This window comes from Giraffa tippelskirchi, chromosome 6 (assembly GCF_054371585.1).
Source record: "Giraffa tippelskirchi isolate mGirTip1 chromosome 6, T2T-mGirTip1v1.2.pri, whole genome shotgun sequence".
Taxonomy (NCBI): Eukaryota; Metazoa; Chordata; class Mammalia; order Artiodactyla; family Giraffidae; genus Giraffa; species Giraffa tippelskirchi.
Window position 1 is genome coordinate 12852266 of NC_137280.1, and position 16810 is coordinate 12869075.

The 16810-nt window shown below is 44.4% G+C and overlaps 1 protein-coding gene across 5 annotated transcripts in view; it reads left to right on the top strand.

Moving 5' to 3' along the window:
- The first annotated feature begins 94 nt into the window (after window positions 1–94).
- Window positions 95–16810, top strand: part of SDC2 (syndecan 2) — a 120476-nt gene continuing 103760 nt past the window's right edge. For 2 of the 5 annotated variants that reach the window (XM_081505153.1, XM_081505154.1), the window contains exon 1: window positions 95–655. In XM_081505153.1, the coding sequence (XP_081361279.1) occupies window positions 596–655 (60 nt within the window). In that variant the 5' untranslated portion in view covers window positions 95–595. The other 3 variants (XM_081505160.1, XM_081505162.1, XM_081505161.1) reach the window with 3 other exon arrangements.

A 16810-nucleotide genomic window follows, 5' to 3' on the forward strand; every position in this document is an offset into this window, starting at 1 on the left:
AGAGAGGAGGGAGGGAGGAGGAGGAGGAGGAGGAGGACCCGGGGAGGGAGGAGGGCCCGGGGAGGGAGGCGGCGGCGCGGGAGGAGGAGGAGGCGGAGGAGGGGCGCCGCGGCGGAGACTCTAGCCCGGCTCGGACGCGCTCCTCTCCAGATACTCCGGGAGCTCCAGCCGCGCGGATCGCGCGCCCCCGCCGCTCTGCCCCCAAACTTCAGCTGCAGCTACATTCCAAGCCATCTAATTTTCCTCAAAAAAAAAATCAGAAACGGAGCAGCGACGCAGGGAAGGAGTCCGCGGAGGAGTAAAACCACAGCTGAGCAACAAGAGGCTCCGAGAGCCGCCCCCCCCCTCCCCCGGAGCCACAATCCGGCCTCGGGAGTGGAGGAGCCAACAAGTGAGAAGGCGCCGCGGTCCCGGGGCGCAGCCGGAGGAAGCGGGCGCTCCGGAGCCCCGAGCCCCGCGAGCCCCCCGAGCCGCGGTCGCTGCGGTAGCTCTGCTCCGGATCGTTCTGCGCGGGCAGCGCCGGGCGCTGGGCGAGAAGCTTCGTTTTCTCCCTCTTTGCAAACAGGCGGCTGGGAGCCACCGGTCCCGGAGGAATATGCGGCGCGCTTGGATCCTGCTCACCTGGGTCTTGGTGGCCTGCGTGTCCGCCGAGTCGGTGAGTTAGGCCGGGCGAGGGGCGCGCGCGCTGTTTAGGGTGAGGAGGCCGAGCCGAGTCCGCAGACCCCGCGGGGAATCGGGGAGCGCCCCCTGGGGGATGCCCCCCTAGCCCCCCCGCTGCCAGACGTATGCGCTCCACACCTTCTCCCCTTTCCCTTCCCACAGAAAAGCGCCTCTCGCCGAAGTTAGCCCGAGGTCCCCCGGGATGAGAGCTGAAGGTATTGCCATTTTGTCGAACCGCAGAGGCCCTTGAAGACGTTCCCAACTTATTCGCCCTCCCGAGGGTCTTGCTGCGTGGCCGAGAAGGACCGATGGGGAAGGGGGCCGGGAGAGAGGAAGCGTGCATAGGGCTTCGAGGGAACTGGTCCCCTCCGCGCGCTCCCCGAGACTTCGGGGACGGCCTGGAAACTTTGAGGGTCCCTTCCTCCATGCAACCCTCCCCCCCGCCCCCCGCGCCAGCTTCCCTACTGGATTCAATGCGGGTTCTGGGAAGATGGGGCTAAGCTTTTTAAGAAACCCGCGAAGTGTCCGGAGAGGAAAGTTTGCAAAAAACTTCTTTTGTTTGATGTTCCCACTGGCTGGGGCGAGGGAGCAGACACTACGGGGTAACGCGACCCGCGGAGGCGCGCAGTCCTAGGTCCCGCTGGGGGGGCTGGGGGAGTGCGTGGAAAATGCGCCCGAAAATGCCGGGATGCGGACCCTGGACTCCCAGTCCCGGCGACCAGTCCTGCTTCAGGGTTGAGGGGGCTCTCGGGCCATCAGGGGCGGGAGGGCATCTCTGTGTGGATCGCGTTCGAGCGCGGCAGCTGAGCGAGACGAGGGTGCGGGTGGCACTGAGCTCGGCCTCGGGTCGCCTGGCCGCTCGGAGCCCGAAGCTTCCAGCCGGCCGCGCTCGCTCTCGCGGACCCCGGCCGGGGTGCCCCAAGGCCTAGGGGAGTCTCTTCTCCGGCCGGGCAGGCTGCGGGCAACCCAGCCTCCTTCCCCGGCCTCGGTGGTGAAAACTGGGTTTCCCCTCCTCTGGCTCGAGGGCTGGAGCTGGTTTCCCTACGACGCCCAGTGAGCGCCCTCTACAGGGAAATGCCTCCTGGGCTTGCCCTTGTGCCTGGCGGCCCCTACCTGGGCGCCCCGAGCTTTGTCGGGCTGGGTGGAACCCCGAAACACCCGCGAGCCAGTCTGCAGCCTCAGCGCGGTCCGGGGCCTCGGGTAGGGAGGACAGCTGTTTCTACTCTCCTCTCGTTCCCCATACCTCCTCCCTTGGCTACTTAGCAACGTGTCCATTTCTAATAAACTGGACCGTCTCTTCCAAGACAAATCATGTCATCTTTAGGGGTGGTTTTGTGAGGTGTTTTTTCCCCCCCTCGCCTTTGGAGTGTTATTCTTTCCTTCTCTCCCCGCCCTCTCCTTTTTTTTTTCTTTTAAATCGATACGATTTAGGATTGGGAAACCTCTTTGGCACCGAGCAGCCGATGTGGCATTTGTCATCGGTGTGGAGGGGCTCTGTGTGCTAGCAGGTCCCCAAACGGTACGCGAGACTGGAGAGCGTAGAATGAACACATGAAAATTTGGGTGCCCCGGCTAGCTGTAGAACTGCGAGCGTTAACGGCATTTCTCTTTGGCATACGATCGTTTTTATCCTTTGGGATTGGTAATCTCCCAGCCAGTTATGAACTTTGGCTCTTTGTACACCAAAAGAGACAGACTCTCTGTTTATTTCAGAAAATCATTATTGCTCATCTTGTTGCAAAACAGGGCAAAGGGAGAAATCTATCTAAAGGTTTTCTGGGGAAGCCTGCTTAAAAAGCTGTGCAGGGCTAAGGAGGTCCTTTTTTGCTGAGTCCTGTTTGGGGATTTGCTAGAAAGTGTTACTATTTGAGGATTCTACAGGAAGAATGTCTCCTTGGGTTTTTACTTAAATCCAACAGTGATTCATAAGGAAGCTTTTTGGCTGAACTATACCTGTCTTCTCCCCCGTGACACCTTCCCCCCCTGCCTCAACTCTATATCTTTGGGGTTCTAGTAAGTCTCATTTCCAACCAGAATTGGATGCTTTCCAAATGAGGTGTTTCACTGTGGTAGATACCATTTTCAGGAATTGGAATATCATTCAAACGGGTGGTTAGAGATTTTTAAAATGTCAACTGTAGCATGAATGAAGACTGTAGCAAAGAGTCTTTGTGAGGGAGGCAATTTTTCTCAAAAGCAGCTGTTTCAAGGCCCAGGAAGGCCAGTAGTTCATTTAAATTACTTTTCAGTCTCTGTTTGTTTCAAGTGTAGCCGCATAAATGAAAGACTTCATTTTTCAACATTTTAGCCATTCTAGTACATTATTTCCAGTACTTTGCATTTTAATGGGAAAACTGCAACTGTTTCCCGGGAGTCAGAAGTAGTGACCATCTGAACTCAGAGCCTCTCTTTTTTGGAAGGAAAAGTGTCCGCAGTTAGTGCATTCTTGAGTTTTATACCAAGTTCAAGGGGGAAAAGAAAAAGAGATTCTCAGCAACTAAAGCTCAAGGCTGTCTGTGGAAAGGAACCAGTGGCCCTTGGTTTCTGCATGCTGGAAACAGCAGGGAGAGCCTGGTCACGGCCATGCATTTATACTTTGCACCGACCATGCGAGGGGAAAGACTGACAGAGTGTGGCAGTAGTGATATGCTGCTGTTTTTCTATCAATTTTTTGCATGATTGTTTATCTTTAGAAATAATACATTGCAGACTGCTATAAACACGTAATTTGAACTGGAGATATGTTTAAGAAAAGGAAGTGTTTTGAACTAGTGGAATTTTATACCCATGCTTAGATGTGTGTAAATTAAAAGAAACTGTCAAATCATTTGGACCCATGCGTTACCTCTCATGTATTATGAAAGGCAGGCATTGGAAAGTTTGCATTCGAAGGAAAAATTAAATTGGAACCATATAACCTTTTGCAGTTCCTTGAAAAAATAAATTTTGGCTGCTCTAGTAATGTAGCTAATTATACTTGCTAGGGAATCTTAGAGAAACAAGGGCTCTTTCTCTGTTAGTTGGATTTTAGCAGTAGGTAGATGTCTCTTAGGAAGGAAGGGTCTTATTAAGATCAGGCCTGTGGAAGAATGGGTGTCCAGAGGAATTTGAGTACACCCTCCAACTCCTACTTCTGGGACCTGGAACATGTAATTTTGATGGTGCTTGCCATTTGAGGGACTGCGTAATATGATTACCCACGTGGCGTCTTGAATAATCACTAGTTTGGAAAGGATTTCAAAAGATCATCTAGTTTTTTTTTTTTTCCTGGGCAGAACTAGTCCTCAAGTCTCCAGAAGCCCCCCCAGTGACCTCACTGGCCAACTTAAGGGGCCAGGAGTCTCCTCAAGTTGGCAAAGCCCAAGATTGACCCAGCCACACAGAGCCTGGCCAGCTCTGTCATTAAGGTTTATAGGGAGTGCGGTTAAGTCATTGTGCTATCTGCATGTCTGCTGGCAGGGATCTTGGGTCACAAGAGGAATGTCACCTGAGTTTAGATTCTCTCTCCTCCATTGCCAAAAATCAGACCAGAATATCTTGCCCATCATTTTCTTCTTCCTAAGACAGAAGACCTGCTGTTCATGCCACTGTTGAAGGTACATTCCTGTATTTCAGAACCACCTGATTCTTTCATGCACCAGAAGCCAAATAAATTTTTAGAGAAAAGCAAGAAGTAATGAAGAAAAAACAAGCTACTCTTTTTTTAGTCGCCTCTGCCAGTACCCTCATCTTAATTCTAGACTTTCAGATTTGAATCTTGAAATCGGGTCCCTGATGTATTCATATTTGTTGATTTTGTGACCAGTTGACCACTGAATGCACCGACATTCCATGATATTTATTCAGCATCTACTAAGTGCTCAGCGTAAAGGTGTGAGCAAACCAGGCAGCCTCTCTGTCTTCTTGGAGCACGTATTTTGGTGATCCAGGTAGCATTCCTTTTCACATTTTTCTTTGTTGGGGCCTTGTCAACGTGTAAAGCTGACCTGGTGGCTCAGTGGTAAAGAATCCACCTGCCAGTACAGGAGACTCCAGTTCGATCCCTGGATCAGGAAGATCTCCTGGAGGAGGAGATGGCAACCCACTCCAGTATTCTTGCCTGGGGAATTCCATGGACAGAGGAGCCTGGCAGTCTACAGTCTGTGGGGTTGCAAAGAATCAGACACAACTTAGCAACTGAACAGGCCAACGTGTTTCCCATGTTACCAGCCATGTCAGTGCCCTTCCTGGCCCAAACATTTATCCTGTTTGATTTATTTACAGGATAAATCAAACAACACCTGCTCTTTGATTTATCCTCTACCACTTTGTGTTTCCCTTGTTACCCTGGTATGGAGTCTAAGTACCTCTGCCTTTCCAGGTGGCACTAGTGGTAAAGAACCCGGCTGCCAATGCAGGAGACATGAGATCTTGGTTCGAGCCCTGGGTTGGAAAGATCCCCTGGAGGAGGGCATGGCAACCCACTGTAGTATTCTTGCCTGGAAAATCCCATTGACAGAGGGGCCTGGTGGACTATAGTTCATAGGGTTGCAAAGAGTCGGACGCGACTGAAGCCAGTTAGCACAGCGCACAGCACAGTTAGCCACCACCCCTGGCCCCATCAGTCTCCATCACGTCTCCCCACCCTCGCCCCCTGGCCTCACTTTCATGAATGCTCCCTGGACACGGCCACCTCTTCAGTGTTTCTCCTTTTGAATTCTATTGATTCATATCCATGCTCCCAGGGAGCCTTTTATGACTGATCTAGCCATGTTTTTTCTCTTTCTGTAAATAGTAAGGCAGACTGACAATCTGAATCACTGAAAGTATGTAAAAAATAAAGATTTCAGGGCCTTCTAACAATCAGAAGCCTAAAAGGGGGCGAGTAATCTGTATTTTTATGAAGCATCTCAGATGATGCTAATAAAGTAGCCGCAGTTGGTAACCACAGGTCCAGTCACACACTTTACCCCTTCTTACATGCTATTTTGTATTAGTCCTGGAGTTCCCCCCGGGTAAGAGCCTGTGACCCTGAGGACCAAGATAGAGACAAAGGACTTGGGGTGGGGAGATGTTGGTACTTTGCTCCTTACTTCCTGTTAGGACTTGGACAAGATACAAAATCTCTGAATCACTTAAAAAAAATACGTATGTGTGTGTGCATATAAATTGCACTTGAGAATGCCTTTATAACAGGACTGTTGTGAGGGTAAAATGAGAGAGCGTGGGAATGGTACCTAAGGTACAGAAAATAATAGTTTTTTTTTCTTTTTCTTTCTTGGGCTCTGTTTTCCTGGCCATGAAATGAGACACATATATGATGTTCTTGAAGCCCCTGAGCCCTCTGATGTCATGGAGGTTGGCACCATCTGAGGGGAGGGCCCTTGTTTCCATACCTGTGACCCCTGCAGTAAACACCTGCTGATGCTCCATATTTAAGCGCAGGTGCCCATGGCCTGGGAAGTTGGGGTCCGTCAGACCTGCTGACGCTCAGCTTTGCTGTGGCCACTGAAGATGGTGTGGTCTGGAATCAACTGAACCCACCAGCCCCAGGGGAGGACCTGGGCTAGTTTGCTGAAAGTTTTGACTCTCTCGACCTCAGTGTCATCAACACTGTAGTGTTGGTGTGAAGAATAAAGGAGTCCAGTGCTTCCCATCCGTGTACATTCCTGCTTCTTTCTGTGTCTGTGTTGGTGTCCTTCAGTTGGATCAAGATTCCAGCAGGCCAGAAAGAGAGAATTACAGTGGCATCGTGTGCTTGAGTGCCCCTGGGCGTCTAGAATGAGGTGGCATGGGAGGTGAGGCGTGTTGGGGAACTGTGAGTAGAGATAGGAGGCATTTTGATTCTTTAAAGAGTAGAAATGCATGGAAGAATTTCTGGGGTGATTGCCTAGAGGGGTGATTGGCTCTGAGTAAGAAAGGATTCTTGAAATAGATGGTGTATGTCTGTTTTTCTCTGGTGTCTCAGAGAGTTGATGGGACTGGGGGAAGCCTTAAAGTCATTGGACAATTCTCCATTTGAATCAGCAGAGTGAGGCTAACTGATATACCTGTCAGGGCTATGAGAGCCAGGTCATGGTCTTGGACTCCAAGATATAGAAAAATGTTATTAAAAATGAGATATGGTTTTACATTTCTCTCCTCTGCTGTTGAATCTGTTCTGTGAGAAATGTCACAAAGATGCAGTAGTTGTGTCCTTTATAAAGCATTTTGATGTTTATTTTCTTTTCTTATGATTATACAGGTATATTAAATACGAATAGTACAGATGCTTAAAGAGAATGTGCAATTAATAGAGTTTAGTCTCATGGTAAGAATGACACATAGAACAAGATACCCAATGAAAGGAAAATTATTTTTTAAAAGTTCTTGTCAAAAAAGAGTAAGTTAAAAATGTATTTTTGTACAATTTATTGTTAAGTATAAAGACAATAAAAGTATAATGTTGAAGGCAAAAGTGATGTTTTGCACACACGTAATTAGCAATCATAATCCCTGTGGGACCTCAGCTTTCCCATCTATAAAATAATGACGTGGACTAGAAGAACTTTCTGTCTTTAATATTTATCTTTTTCTATGTGCTTCAGGGTATAACTGGAGCAATGTTAAGATTAACCTAATCAATAAGTAATTATTAAGCTCCTGCCAAATACTTACTATTCTGTTACTGGAGCAAGGAATTTATTCATGTTACAGAAAAGCAAGTCATTTCTACTAGCTGGTGGTAATCAGTTAACTTGAGCTAAGTACTCATCATGTACTGGGATTATGTACATCACTCTGAATATTCAGGATCTAATGTCTAGTGTTTTCCCACGTATGTTGTCATATAAGCCAGTGTATTATAGCCTCAAGAGCAGTTGATGTGATAGAACTCACTTTCATTCTAGAGGGAAGACAGCATGACTTGTTGATGTAATTTGGAGGGCTTTTTGAAGCATAAACCACCGAGGGGATCTCAGGCTACTCTTTTGGTTTCTGGCCTTGACCTTCATTTGCAGAGATGAGCCTTTAACTGCCTTCCCTGTGGGTTCTTTCTACAGCACTGGAGCCCAGCGTCAGTGCTGTGAAGGCAAGAATCTCAATGAGCAGATAGTAGAGTGGCTCAGAGCCTGGGTGTTGGAGTTAAGACGTGCCTGGGTTAGAATCCACTTACTGTGCCACCTTGGGCAGGTTCCTTAACCTCTCTGTGCTTAGTTTCCCCATCCGTAAAGTAGAATATCCTAAAATAGGGTCTTAGGACTATGGAAGACAGAATACATTGGCGCTTTTAGCACAGTAGCGTATCTACACTCTATGTCACATGTTGCTGTTGCTAAGTTGCTAAGTTGCTTCAGTCGTGTCCGACTCTGTGCGACCCCATAGACGGCAGCCCACCAGGCTCCCCCGTCCCTGGGATTCTCCAGGCAAGAACACTGGAGTGGGTTGCCATTTCCTTCTCCAATGCATGAAAGTGAAAAGTGAAAGTGAAGCTGCTCAGTCATGTCCAACTCTTCACGACCCCATGGACTGCAGCCTACCAGGCTCCTCCATCCATGGGATTTTCCAGGCAAGAGTACTGGAGTGGGGTGCCATTGCCTTCTCCGATGTCACATGTTAGTCACTAGTATTCTAATTCCTGGCTTTCTGCCTCTGAAGTGTGGGGATTTGACACACTATATGGGCTCATCTGATAAGTTCCAGGCCAGAGTGAGGCCCAGAATATGCATGAGAGAATGGTTTTTCATAGCTGGGTTCTTTCGCTGACTTGAGGAGGCCTAGCTCTACCTTGAGATATTGGGGACATTTTTGTATTGATATACTCGAGATACTGTGGGTTTGGTTCCAGGCCACCACAATAAAGCAAGTATTGCAATAAAGCAAATATCACAATAAAGCAAACCACATGAATTCTTTGGCTTCCCAGTGCATATAAAAGTATATTTATGCTATACTATATTCTGTTATGTTTTAAAAAAAATCAATGTACATTATCTTAAAAATACTTTACTGCTAAAAAATGCTAACCATCATCTAAGGCTTCAGCAAACTGTAATCTTTTTGCTGGTGGAGGGTCTTGCCTTGATGTTGATGGCTGCTGACTGATGAGGGTGGTGGTTACCACGGGCTGGGATGGCTGTGGCAGTTTCTTAAATTAGACAACAGTCAAGTTTGCCACATAGATGAACTCTCCTTTCATGATTTCTGTGTAGAATTTGGTGCTGTATGATAATTTTACTCACAGTAGCACTTCTTTCAAAACTGGAGTCAGTCCTCTCATACTCTGGTGCTGCCTTATCAACTTAGTTTATGTCATATTCTAATCATTTGTTTTCAATTCAAAAAGCTCTTTGAAAGATCAAAAAGATCTATGAAGATATTCATAGCGTCTTCAAGAGTAGATTCCATCTCAGGAAACCACTTTCTTTGCTTATCCATGAGAAGCAACTCCTCATCCATTGAAGTTTTATCATGAGATTGCAGCAATTCATTTACATTGTCTGGCTGTGCTTCTAATTCTAGTTCTCTTGCTATTTTCATCACATCTGCAGTTACTTCCTCTACTGAAGTCTTGAACCCCTCAAAGTCATCCCCTCAAAGGGTTGGAATCAGTTTCTTCCAAATGCCTGTGAATGTTTATATTTTAATTCTTCCCATGAATCACAAATGTTCTTAATGGCATCTAGAATGGTTAATCCTTTCCAGAAGGTTTTCAGTTTACTTTACCCAGATACACATCAGAAGAATCACTATCGATAGCCTTACGAAATGTATTTCTTAAATAGTAAAAGTTGAAATGATCCATGGGCTGCAAAATGAATGTTGTGTTTGCAGGCATGAAAACAGAATTCATCTCTTCTCTCAGCAGTCACCAGGTGCATTGTCAATGAACAGTAATATTTTGAAAGGAATCTTTTTTTCCTGAGCAGTACGTCTCAACAGTGGGCTTAAGATATTAAGTAAACCATGTTGTAAACAGATGTGCTGTCATCCAGGCTTTGTTGTTCCTTTGACAGAGCACAGGCAGAGTAAATTTAGCATAATTCTTAAAGGTCCTAGGATTTTTGGAATGATAAATGAACACTGGCTTCAACTTCAAGTCACAAGCTTTACTAGCCCCTAACAAGAGAGTCCTTTGAACTTTAAAGTCAGGCATTGACTTCTCCTCTGTAGCTATGAAAGTCCTAGATGACATCCTCTTCCAATAGAAGGCTGTTTCATCTACACTGAAAATCTTTTTAGTGTCGCCACTTTCATGAATTATCTTAGCTAGATATTCTGAGTAATTTGCTGGAGCTTCTGCATCAGCACTTGCTTCTCACCTTGCACTTCTGTGTTACAGAGATGGGTTCTTTCCTTAAACCTTAAGAACCAACCTCTGCTAGCCACAACCTTTTCTTCTGCAGCTTCCTCAGTTCTCTCAGTATTTGCAGAATTGAAGAGAGTCAGATCCTTGCTCTGGATTAAGCTTTGGCTTAAGGGAATGTTATGTCTGGTTTGATCATTTAACTTTTTCTATATCAGTGATGAGGCTGTTTTACTTTGTTCAAATTTGTGTGTTCACCTGAGTGGCACTTCCATTTCCTTCAAGAACTTTTCCTTTGCATTCATAATTGCAATTGTTGGGCACAAGAGGCCTGGCTTTTGGCTTCTCTCAGCTCTAGACATGCCGTCCTCACTAAGCTTACTCATGTCTAGCTTTTGATTCAAAGTGAGAGACTCTTCCTTTCACTTAAACATGTAGAGGTCACCGTAGGGTTATTAACTGGCCTAATTTCAATATCATGTGTCTCAGGGAGCGGGGAGGCCAAAGGAGAGGGAGAGAGACAGGGAACGGCTGGCCAGTGGAGTGGTTAGAATACATACAGCATTTGCTAAGTTTGTTGTCTTATATGGGCAAAGTTCGTCCCCAAAACACTTATAATAGTAACATCAAAGATCACTGATCACCATAACAAATACAATAATAATGAAAAAGTTTTCAAAATGTGAAACAAAGACACAATGTGAGCAAATGCTGGTGGAAAAATGGCACAGATAGACTTGCGAGCTGCAGGGTTGCCTCAAACCCTTAATTTCTAAAAAATGCAGTATCTTTGAAGCACCATGAAATGAAGTGTGCCTGTACTCAGCCTTTTCTCTAAATGTGGGCAATATGAGGGAATGTGTCATTGATTATTTCTGGCCCATGATAAGTTTCTCCAGTAATTTCATCTCTACAAATCTTTCCAAAGGAAATAATTGTAGCTGGGTAAATGTATTTATTGAAGCCTTACTTACGGTAGTTAAAAAACTAGAAACAACCTAAGTGTATAATACTAGAGGAACGGTTAAACAAAAGATTCTGAATTACACATTAAATATCATACAGCCATTAAAAATGTATTTGAAGAATGTTTATAACTTGGAAACTGTTTATAATAGACAAAACTCTGATATATAGTTATATATAGACGACTTTGTAAATCAACTTCAATAAAAAAACTGTATAGTAAAACCCTGATTATCTTGAATAAATTTGTATGTATCTACACATATATGTGGTGGTAGTGGTGGCTTAGTTGCTAAGTCGCATCTGACTCATGCGACCCATGGACTGTATCCTGCCAGGCTCCTCTGTCCATGGATTCTCCAGGCAAGAATACTGGAGTGGGTTGCCATTTCCTTCTGCAGGGTATATACTATGTATTTATGCATCCACAAATCTGTGCATATAATAAAATTGCATAGAACTAAATGAACACAGACATAAACACAAATGAATGCAGCTAAAACTGGAGAAATCTGAATAGGAATGGTTGATTGTAGCAAGTCAGTATCCTTGTTGTGATGTTTACTTTAATTTTATAAAATGTTACCATTGAGGGAAATTGGGTAAAGGATACAAGAGAAGTTTCTATATTATTTCTTACAATTTCAGGTGAATCTACAATTATCTCAACAAACAGTTGCATTAAAAAAGTGGCACCAGATCTAGGTGGTTTTACAAATAAGTTCTGCTGATCCTTCAAGGAACAGATAATTATTCCAAAGCTTAGAGAATGACAGAAGACTGTTATTTCTCATTTCACGAGGTTGGCATTATGTCAAAAGCAGACAAGGTAAGCACAGGAAAACAAGTGTTTAGGCCAGTTTCAATCGTGATCATAGATGCCACATTTAAAATAGAATGTTATCAAACTGAGTACAGAAGCTTACTGAAAGAATAATAATGAGTTCAAGTAGGGTTTACCCAAGGAATGCCTCAACATCAGAAAAGCAATGCAGTTATTGATAGTTTAAGGGAGATAACAATATGATCATCTCAACAAATGCAGAAAAGCATCTGATAAAAGTTTATAAAAACGTTAATGTAAGGGTCTAATATCTGGTTAAGTGAAGACTTACTGTGGAAGGCTTGGTACATCTGTGCTGAAGGCTCAGTTCGTATGACATGTTTAGGAACCAGAAGGGCCACTGTTGACTGAGTTGTTAGGCAACAGTCTCTGCTTGCATGGATGACAGGTGTGTGACAGTGCAGAGAGTATGGGTCATAACATGTATAGATCTAACGCCCGTGCAGTCGCACTTCTAGTGTTGTCACGTTTCACTTGTGTGCCCACCCAAATGAAGACAACACAGGAGATGATATTGAAGGTTTTGGAATCGAGTATACTGTGGTTCAGTTTCTGTTGTTAGCACCTGAAAGCCATATGACCTTGGGAAGCAGTTGCTTATCACCCCTTGAGCTTGTTTTTGTTTTTTTTTCCCCAGTGTAAAATTGGGAATTATAATATTTTGCTTTTGGGTTAATTTTCAAGACTCGCCTCTATGATGACTGAACACTTCTAACAGAAAAAACTAACCCATAGTAGATGTTCTAAACACATTTGGTTCTCTTTCCTTTCAGCGTTAAGTTTTGTGATTCTGGGATGTATTATATATGCATCAATATGTATGCATGTTTCTTGTTTCTCACTTGCATTCTGACCCTTGGCACCAAGGGACATACATTTTCACACAATTTATGACCAGTTTGGTTTTCGCTAAGCAGGATGTGATGCTGCATTGTTTTTTTTCTTTCCTACATCATCCGTTTCCTGGATTATATTCAGGTGAAGCGCAAAATAGACTTGCAAACAGGTTGGAAATTTAGTTAAGACTTGAAAAATCTGACCTAGTACCTGGGATTGTAACTGTAAAATGCTTAAAGGAGGTCAACATTGGAATCCTATTGTAAACACTGATTCATCTATTAGGTTTACTATTGAAAGGACTGATATTGAAGCTGAAACTCCAATACTTTGGCCACCTGATGTGAAGAGCTGACTCATTGGAAAAGACCCTGATGCTGGGAAAGATTGAGGGCAGGAGGAGAAGGGGACAACAGAGGATGAGATGGCTGGATGGCATCACCAACTCGATGGACATGGGTGGACTTAGGGAGTTAGTGATGGACAGGGAGGCCTGGTGTGCTGCAGTTCATTGGGTTGCAAAGAGTCGGACACGACTGAGCGACTGAACTGAACTGAAGTGAATGAATTAAAATCTTAACTTCATTTATGTCTCACCTCTGAACTCCTTTAGCTAAGAGCAGGGAGTTTTTTAATTGTATTTGAGTTGATTAGATTTTGTAATTGTCCTGATTATGAAGATTTGTATTTGGTAAGTCAGTTGTTGTTGTTGTTTAGTCATCTGACTCTTTTGTGACCCCATGGACTGTAGCCCACCGGGCTCCTCTGTCCATGGGATTTTCGAGGCAGGAATACTGGAGTGGGTTGTCATTTCCTTCTGCAGGATCTTCCCAACCCAGGGATTGAACCTATGGCTTCTGCCCTGTTTCCTACATTGTAGGCAGATTCTTTACCGCTGAACCACTGGGGAAGCTGTGGTAAGTAAATTCATGTCCCTGCATATCAACCAAGTGCAAAGCGCTTACTAGTCTCGTGAGTTAAAAAGAAATGACATACCTACCTTCAAGCCACTATTATCTATCTTTTGATTATTCAGGGTAATTACAGATGGGTTGGGCCCATATTTAACATATGCATTCTCTGTAAACTGTGGATCACTTTGTTTTTGTCTGAATCTAGTTTGGCATATCTAGCAATCACATTGCCTGAGAACTGCAGTTGAGAAGGGTAAGAAGAACCACTTGCGGAAGAGAAGTCACTGCTTTCCCCGGCAAACAAAAAGCCTTCCCTGAAGTGGGACAGTGTCTTAGAGAGAAACCAGAATTAGACGCTGGGTTTTGATCCTTTTTTCTTTTCCTCCACCTGCTCTGCAAGGAAAGACTTCTAAATATTAAAATGTACAAAAGGCACAAAGAGCAAGAAATTGTTTAGAACCTGAGTAGTCTCACATCAGGGGAGAAAGAAATCTTACGTTTCATCCAGTTTAATTCTCCACACTCTGTAAGCTTTGGAATCTTAAAGATTAGCGCTAGACCTTTATATTATGTTTGAACAATTGATCAAAAGGTTTTAGTTGATGAATGAAAGAGGTATAAAAGTGTTGGGATGATTTTCATTGTGTTCTTTTTGGATTCTGCCTTTTCAGTATGTAACAGTGGATTTTGGGGCTGAGATTGACTTTTCCAAGATCACATAGTTAGCTAGCAGTAGATGTATAAATTGGGCCCAGGCTATCTGATATATTGCTGTTTTTTTCTTACCATAACACATTTCCTATTTGGCTCCTTCTTCTTCATTCCCTACACTAATGACTAGCACTTAATACACTTACTTCTGGTCATGTTTGATGAATAAATGAAATTGCAAGTGGAATGTACATTATTTGTTATATGTGGTTCATGTGTTTTTGTGCCAAAGGAATATTTAAAGTGATGTTTAGATAGTTTCTGAATTTCCAGCCAGAAATTTGCTCCTGCTAACTCCTTTATTGTCTGTGAACCTTTTGGCTCATTCGGGGAGGAGGGCTGAGAGCACTGGGATCTGGAAGACCCACAGAGATCAGGGACTGAAATCAAGTTGATTTGTAAATCTTGGGAAGATCGTAGGCAGAAAAGGAGATAAAAGCTTCTTGGAGATTAGAATCAAAACTAGAAGCAAAATCCTCGTGAATTAATACCATATTTTATGTGAGTAGCCAACTGCTGTTGCAGGTTGAGGGGAACATTCTTTGGATTTTTAGACTAAAATTATGTCAGTGCCTTCAGGGAAAAGAGTCTGTGGAACTGAGGGCCCAAGTAGAAGTGCTTTTTCCAGTGTTGGGTGAAGGTTTATCTTCTGACATCTTTCTCTTGAATACTAATGTTGTAAATCTTAGTGTAATAATGTAGATAGGTTTGAGCCCTAGTTTTTCAGAAAATAAGTCTGTGGGATGATATTTTTCAGAAATGAATTTTGTTAAAAGACAATAACGTGAGAAATTACCACACTGATCTACTCTGTGCTCAGAACTCTGATAGGCACTTCCCATTTATTCCCTATAATTGGTGGTATTACTTGCCACGGCTGTATTTTAGGTGACTGAGCGGAAGTCAGATCCTCAGTTTTTCTACCTTTAGATAGTCCTGGCTTGATACTGTAATCTTTCAAGAGAGCAGTGAGGGTTTAATCACTTTTTAATGCAGTCTCGGATGGGTGCAGCCCCCATTAGTGATGGGTCAGACCCTTCATTTGCATTGTTGAGCTAATAGTCTAGGTCACCCATTTCCTAATTTCTTTACCAACATTCAGCATCTTACCTTGAAAGCTTTTCTCCACAAGCTTCAGTCTGGTAATGGTAGAACTGAGTGTAGAATTAGCAGGAAACTCTTTAAATGCCAGATCTGCTGGTACCTGGCTATAGGGCTTTCAGCAGATCACTTAGATTTCTCATCTATGAAATGGAGATGAGTCACAGTAGCCATTCATCGAGATGCTGTGAGGATTAATGAGCACTTAGGAGAGGGCCTGGCGTAGACTTGGCACTGGTCTCCGGCTGACGCGCATCGAAATGAATGGCTAATAAGATATGTTGATCAAAGAACCTTTTTTGAGGTTTTGAACCTGAGGCTGGGAAGAATGATGGTGCTGCTGTTTTTCCAGATAGGAAAGACAAAAGGAGAGGCTGACTTTTTCTTTCTTTCTTTTTTTGTGGCTGTTGTGTTTTGGTGATAAGAAGAGATGTCTTGCCTCTTCAACTCCTAGTCTTCTGTGAAGAACAAGTCAGGATCAGTGATTCTCAGTCTTTCCTGGACATTAAACTCACCTAGGGAGCTTTTCAAAGCTCTCTGTGCCTGGGCCCCACTCAGGACCAATTAAACCAGAATTCCAGCCAGCTGGGAAAACTCCCCGGGTGATTCTCACTTCCAGAAGATTTGAGAACTACGGTGCTGGATGCTTATTTGATCTTCTCCCAGCTTCTAGGAAAGACTGAGGACAAGAGGAGAAGGGGGCGACAGAGGATGAGATGGTTGGATAGCGTCACTGACTCAGTGGACATGAGTTTGGGCAGACTCAGGGAGATAGTGAAGGACAGGGTAGCCTGGTGTGCTGCAGTCCATGGGGTCACAAAGAGTTGGACACGACTTAGCGACTGAACAACAATAACAGCTTTGAAGGAAGTCTGGCACGCAAGATTTTGTCCTCTTAAACCACACTGTCCACTGCACGTGACCAGCCACGTGGAGTGCAGTAGCTTCCCAGGACGGATCTGCTGCTGGGCACAGTCTAAGCTGCATACAAGTGAGAAATACTCGTGCCCTCCCAGGGTTTCCTTTGTGGCCCAGCTGGTAAAGAATCTGCCTACAATGTGGGAGTCCTGGGTTTGATCCCAGGGTTGGGAGGATTCCCCTGGAGAAGGGAAAGGTTACCCACTCCAGTATTCTGGCCTGGAGAATTCCAAAGAGTCGGACAACTTTCCAAAGAGTTGACTGAACAACTTTCACTTTTCACATCCTCCCAGCCTTTTCTTTTTCTACCCTACTCTTCAACATCTCTTTCTGCTGGTTCACACTCTTCTGATAATTATATTGGTGGATTGGGATACATTTCAGAACTCTTTAGACAAAAAATTATACATGTATAAATTAAATTTGTCCGAGGACGTCTTTAAAAATTTGAAATATATCCCTCACCTTTTGAAAACTCTCCTCGTTGGAATGAAGGGTGCCTGTCTTCTTGATCTGGTTGCAGAAATGCATGTTCGGTCAGCTTGTTCGATTTGCCTGAGTTCAGGCTTTGAGCAGAGAGGTGATGTGTTTGAC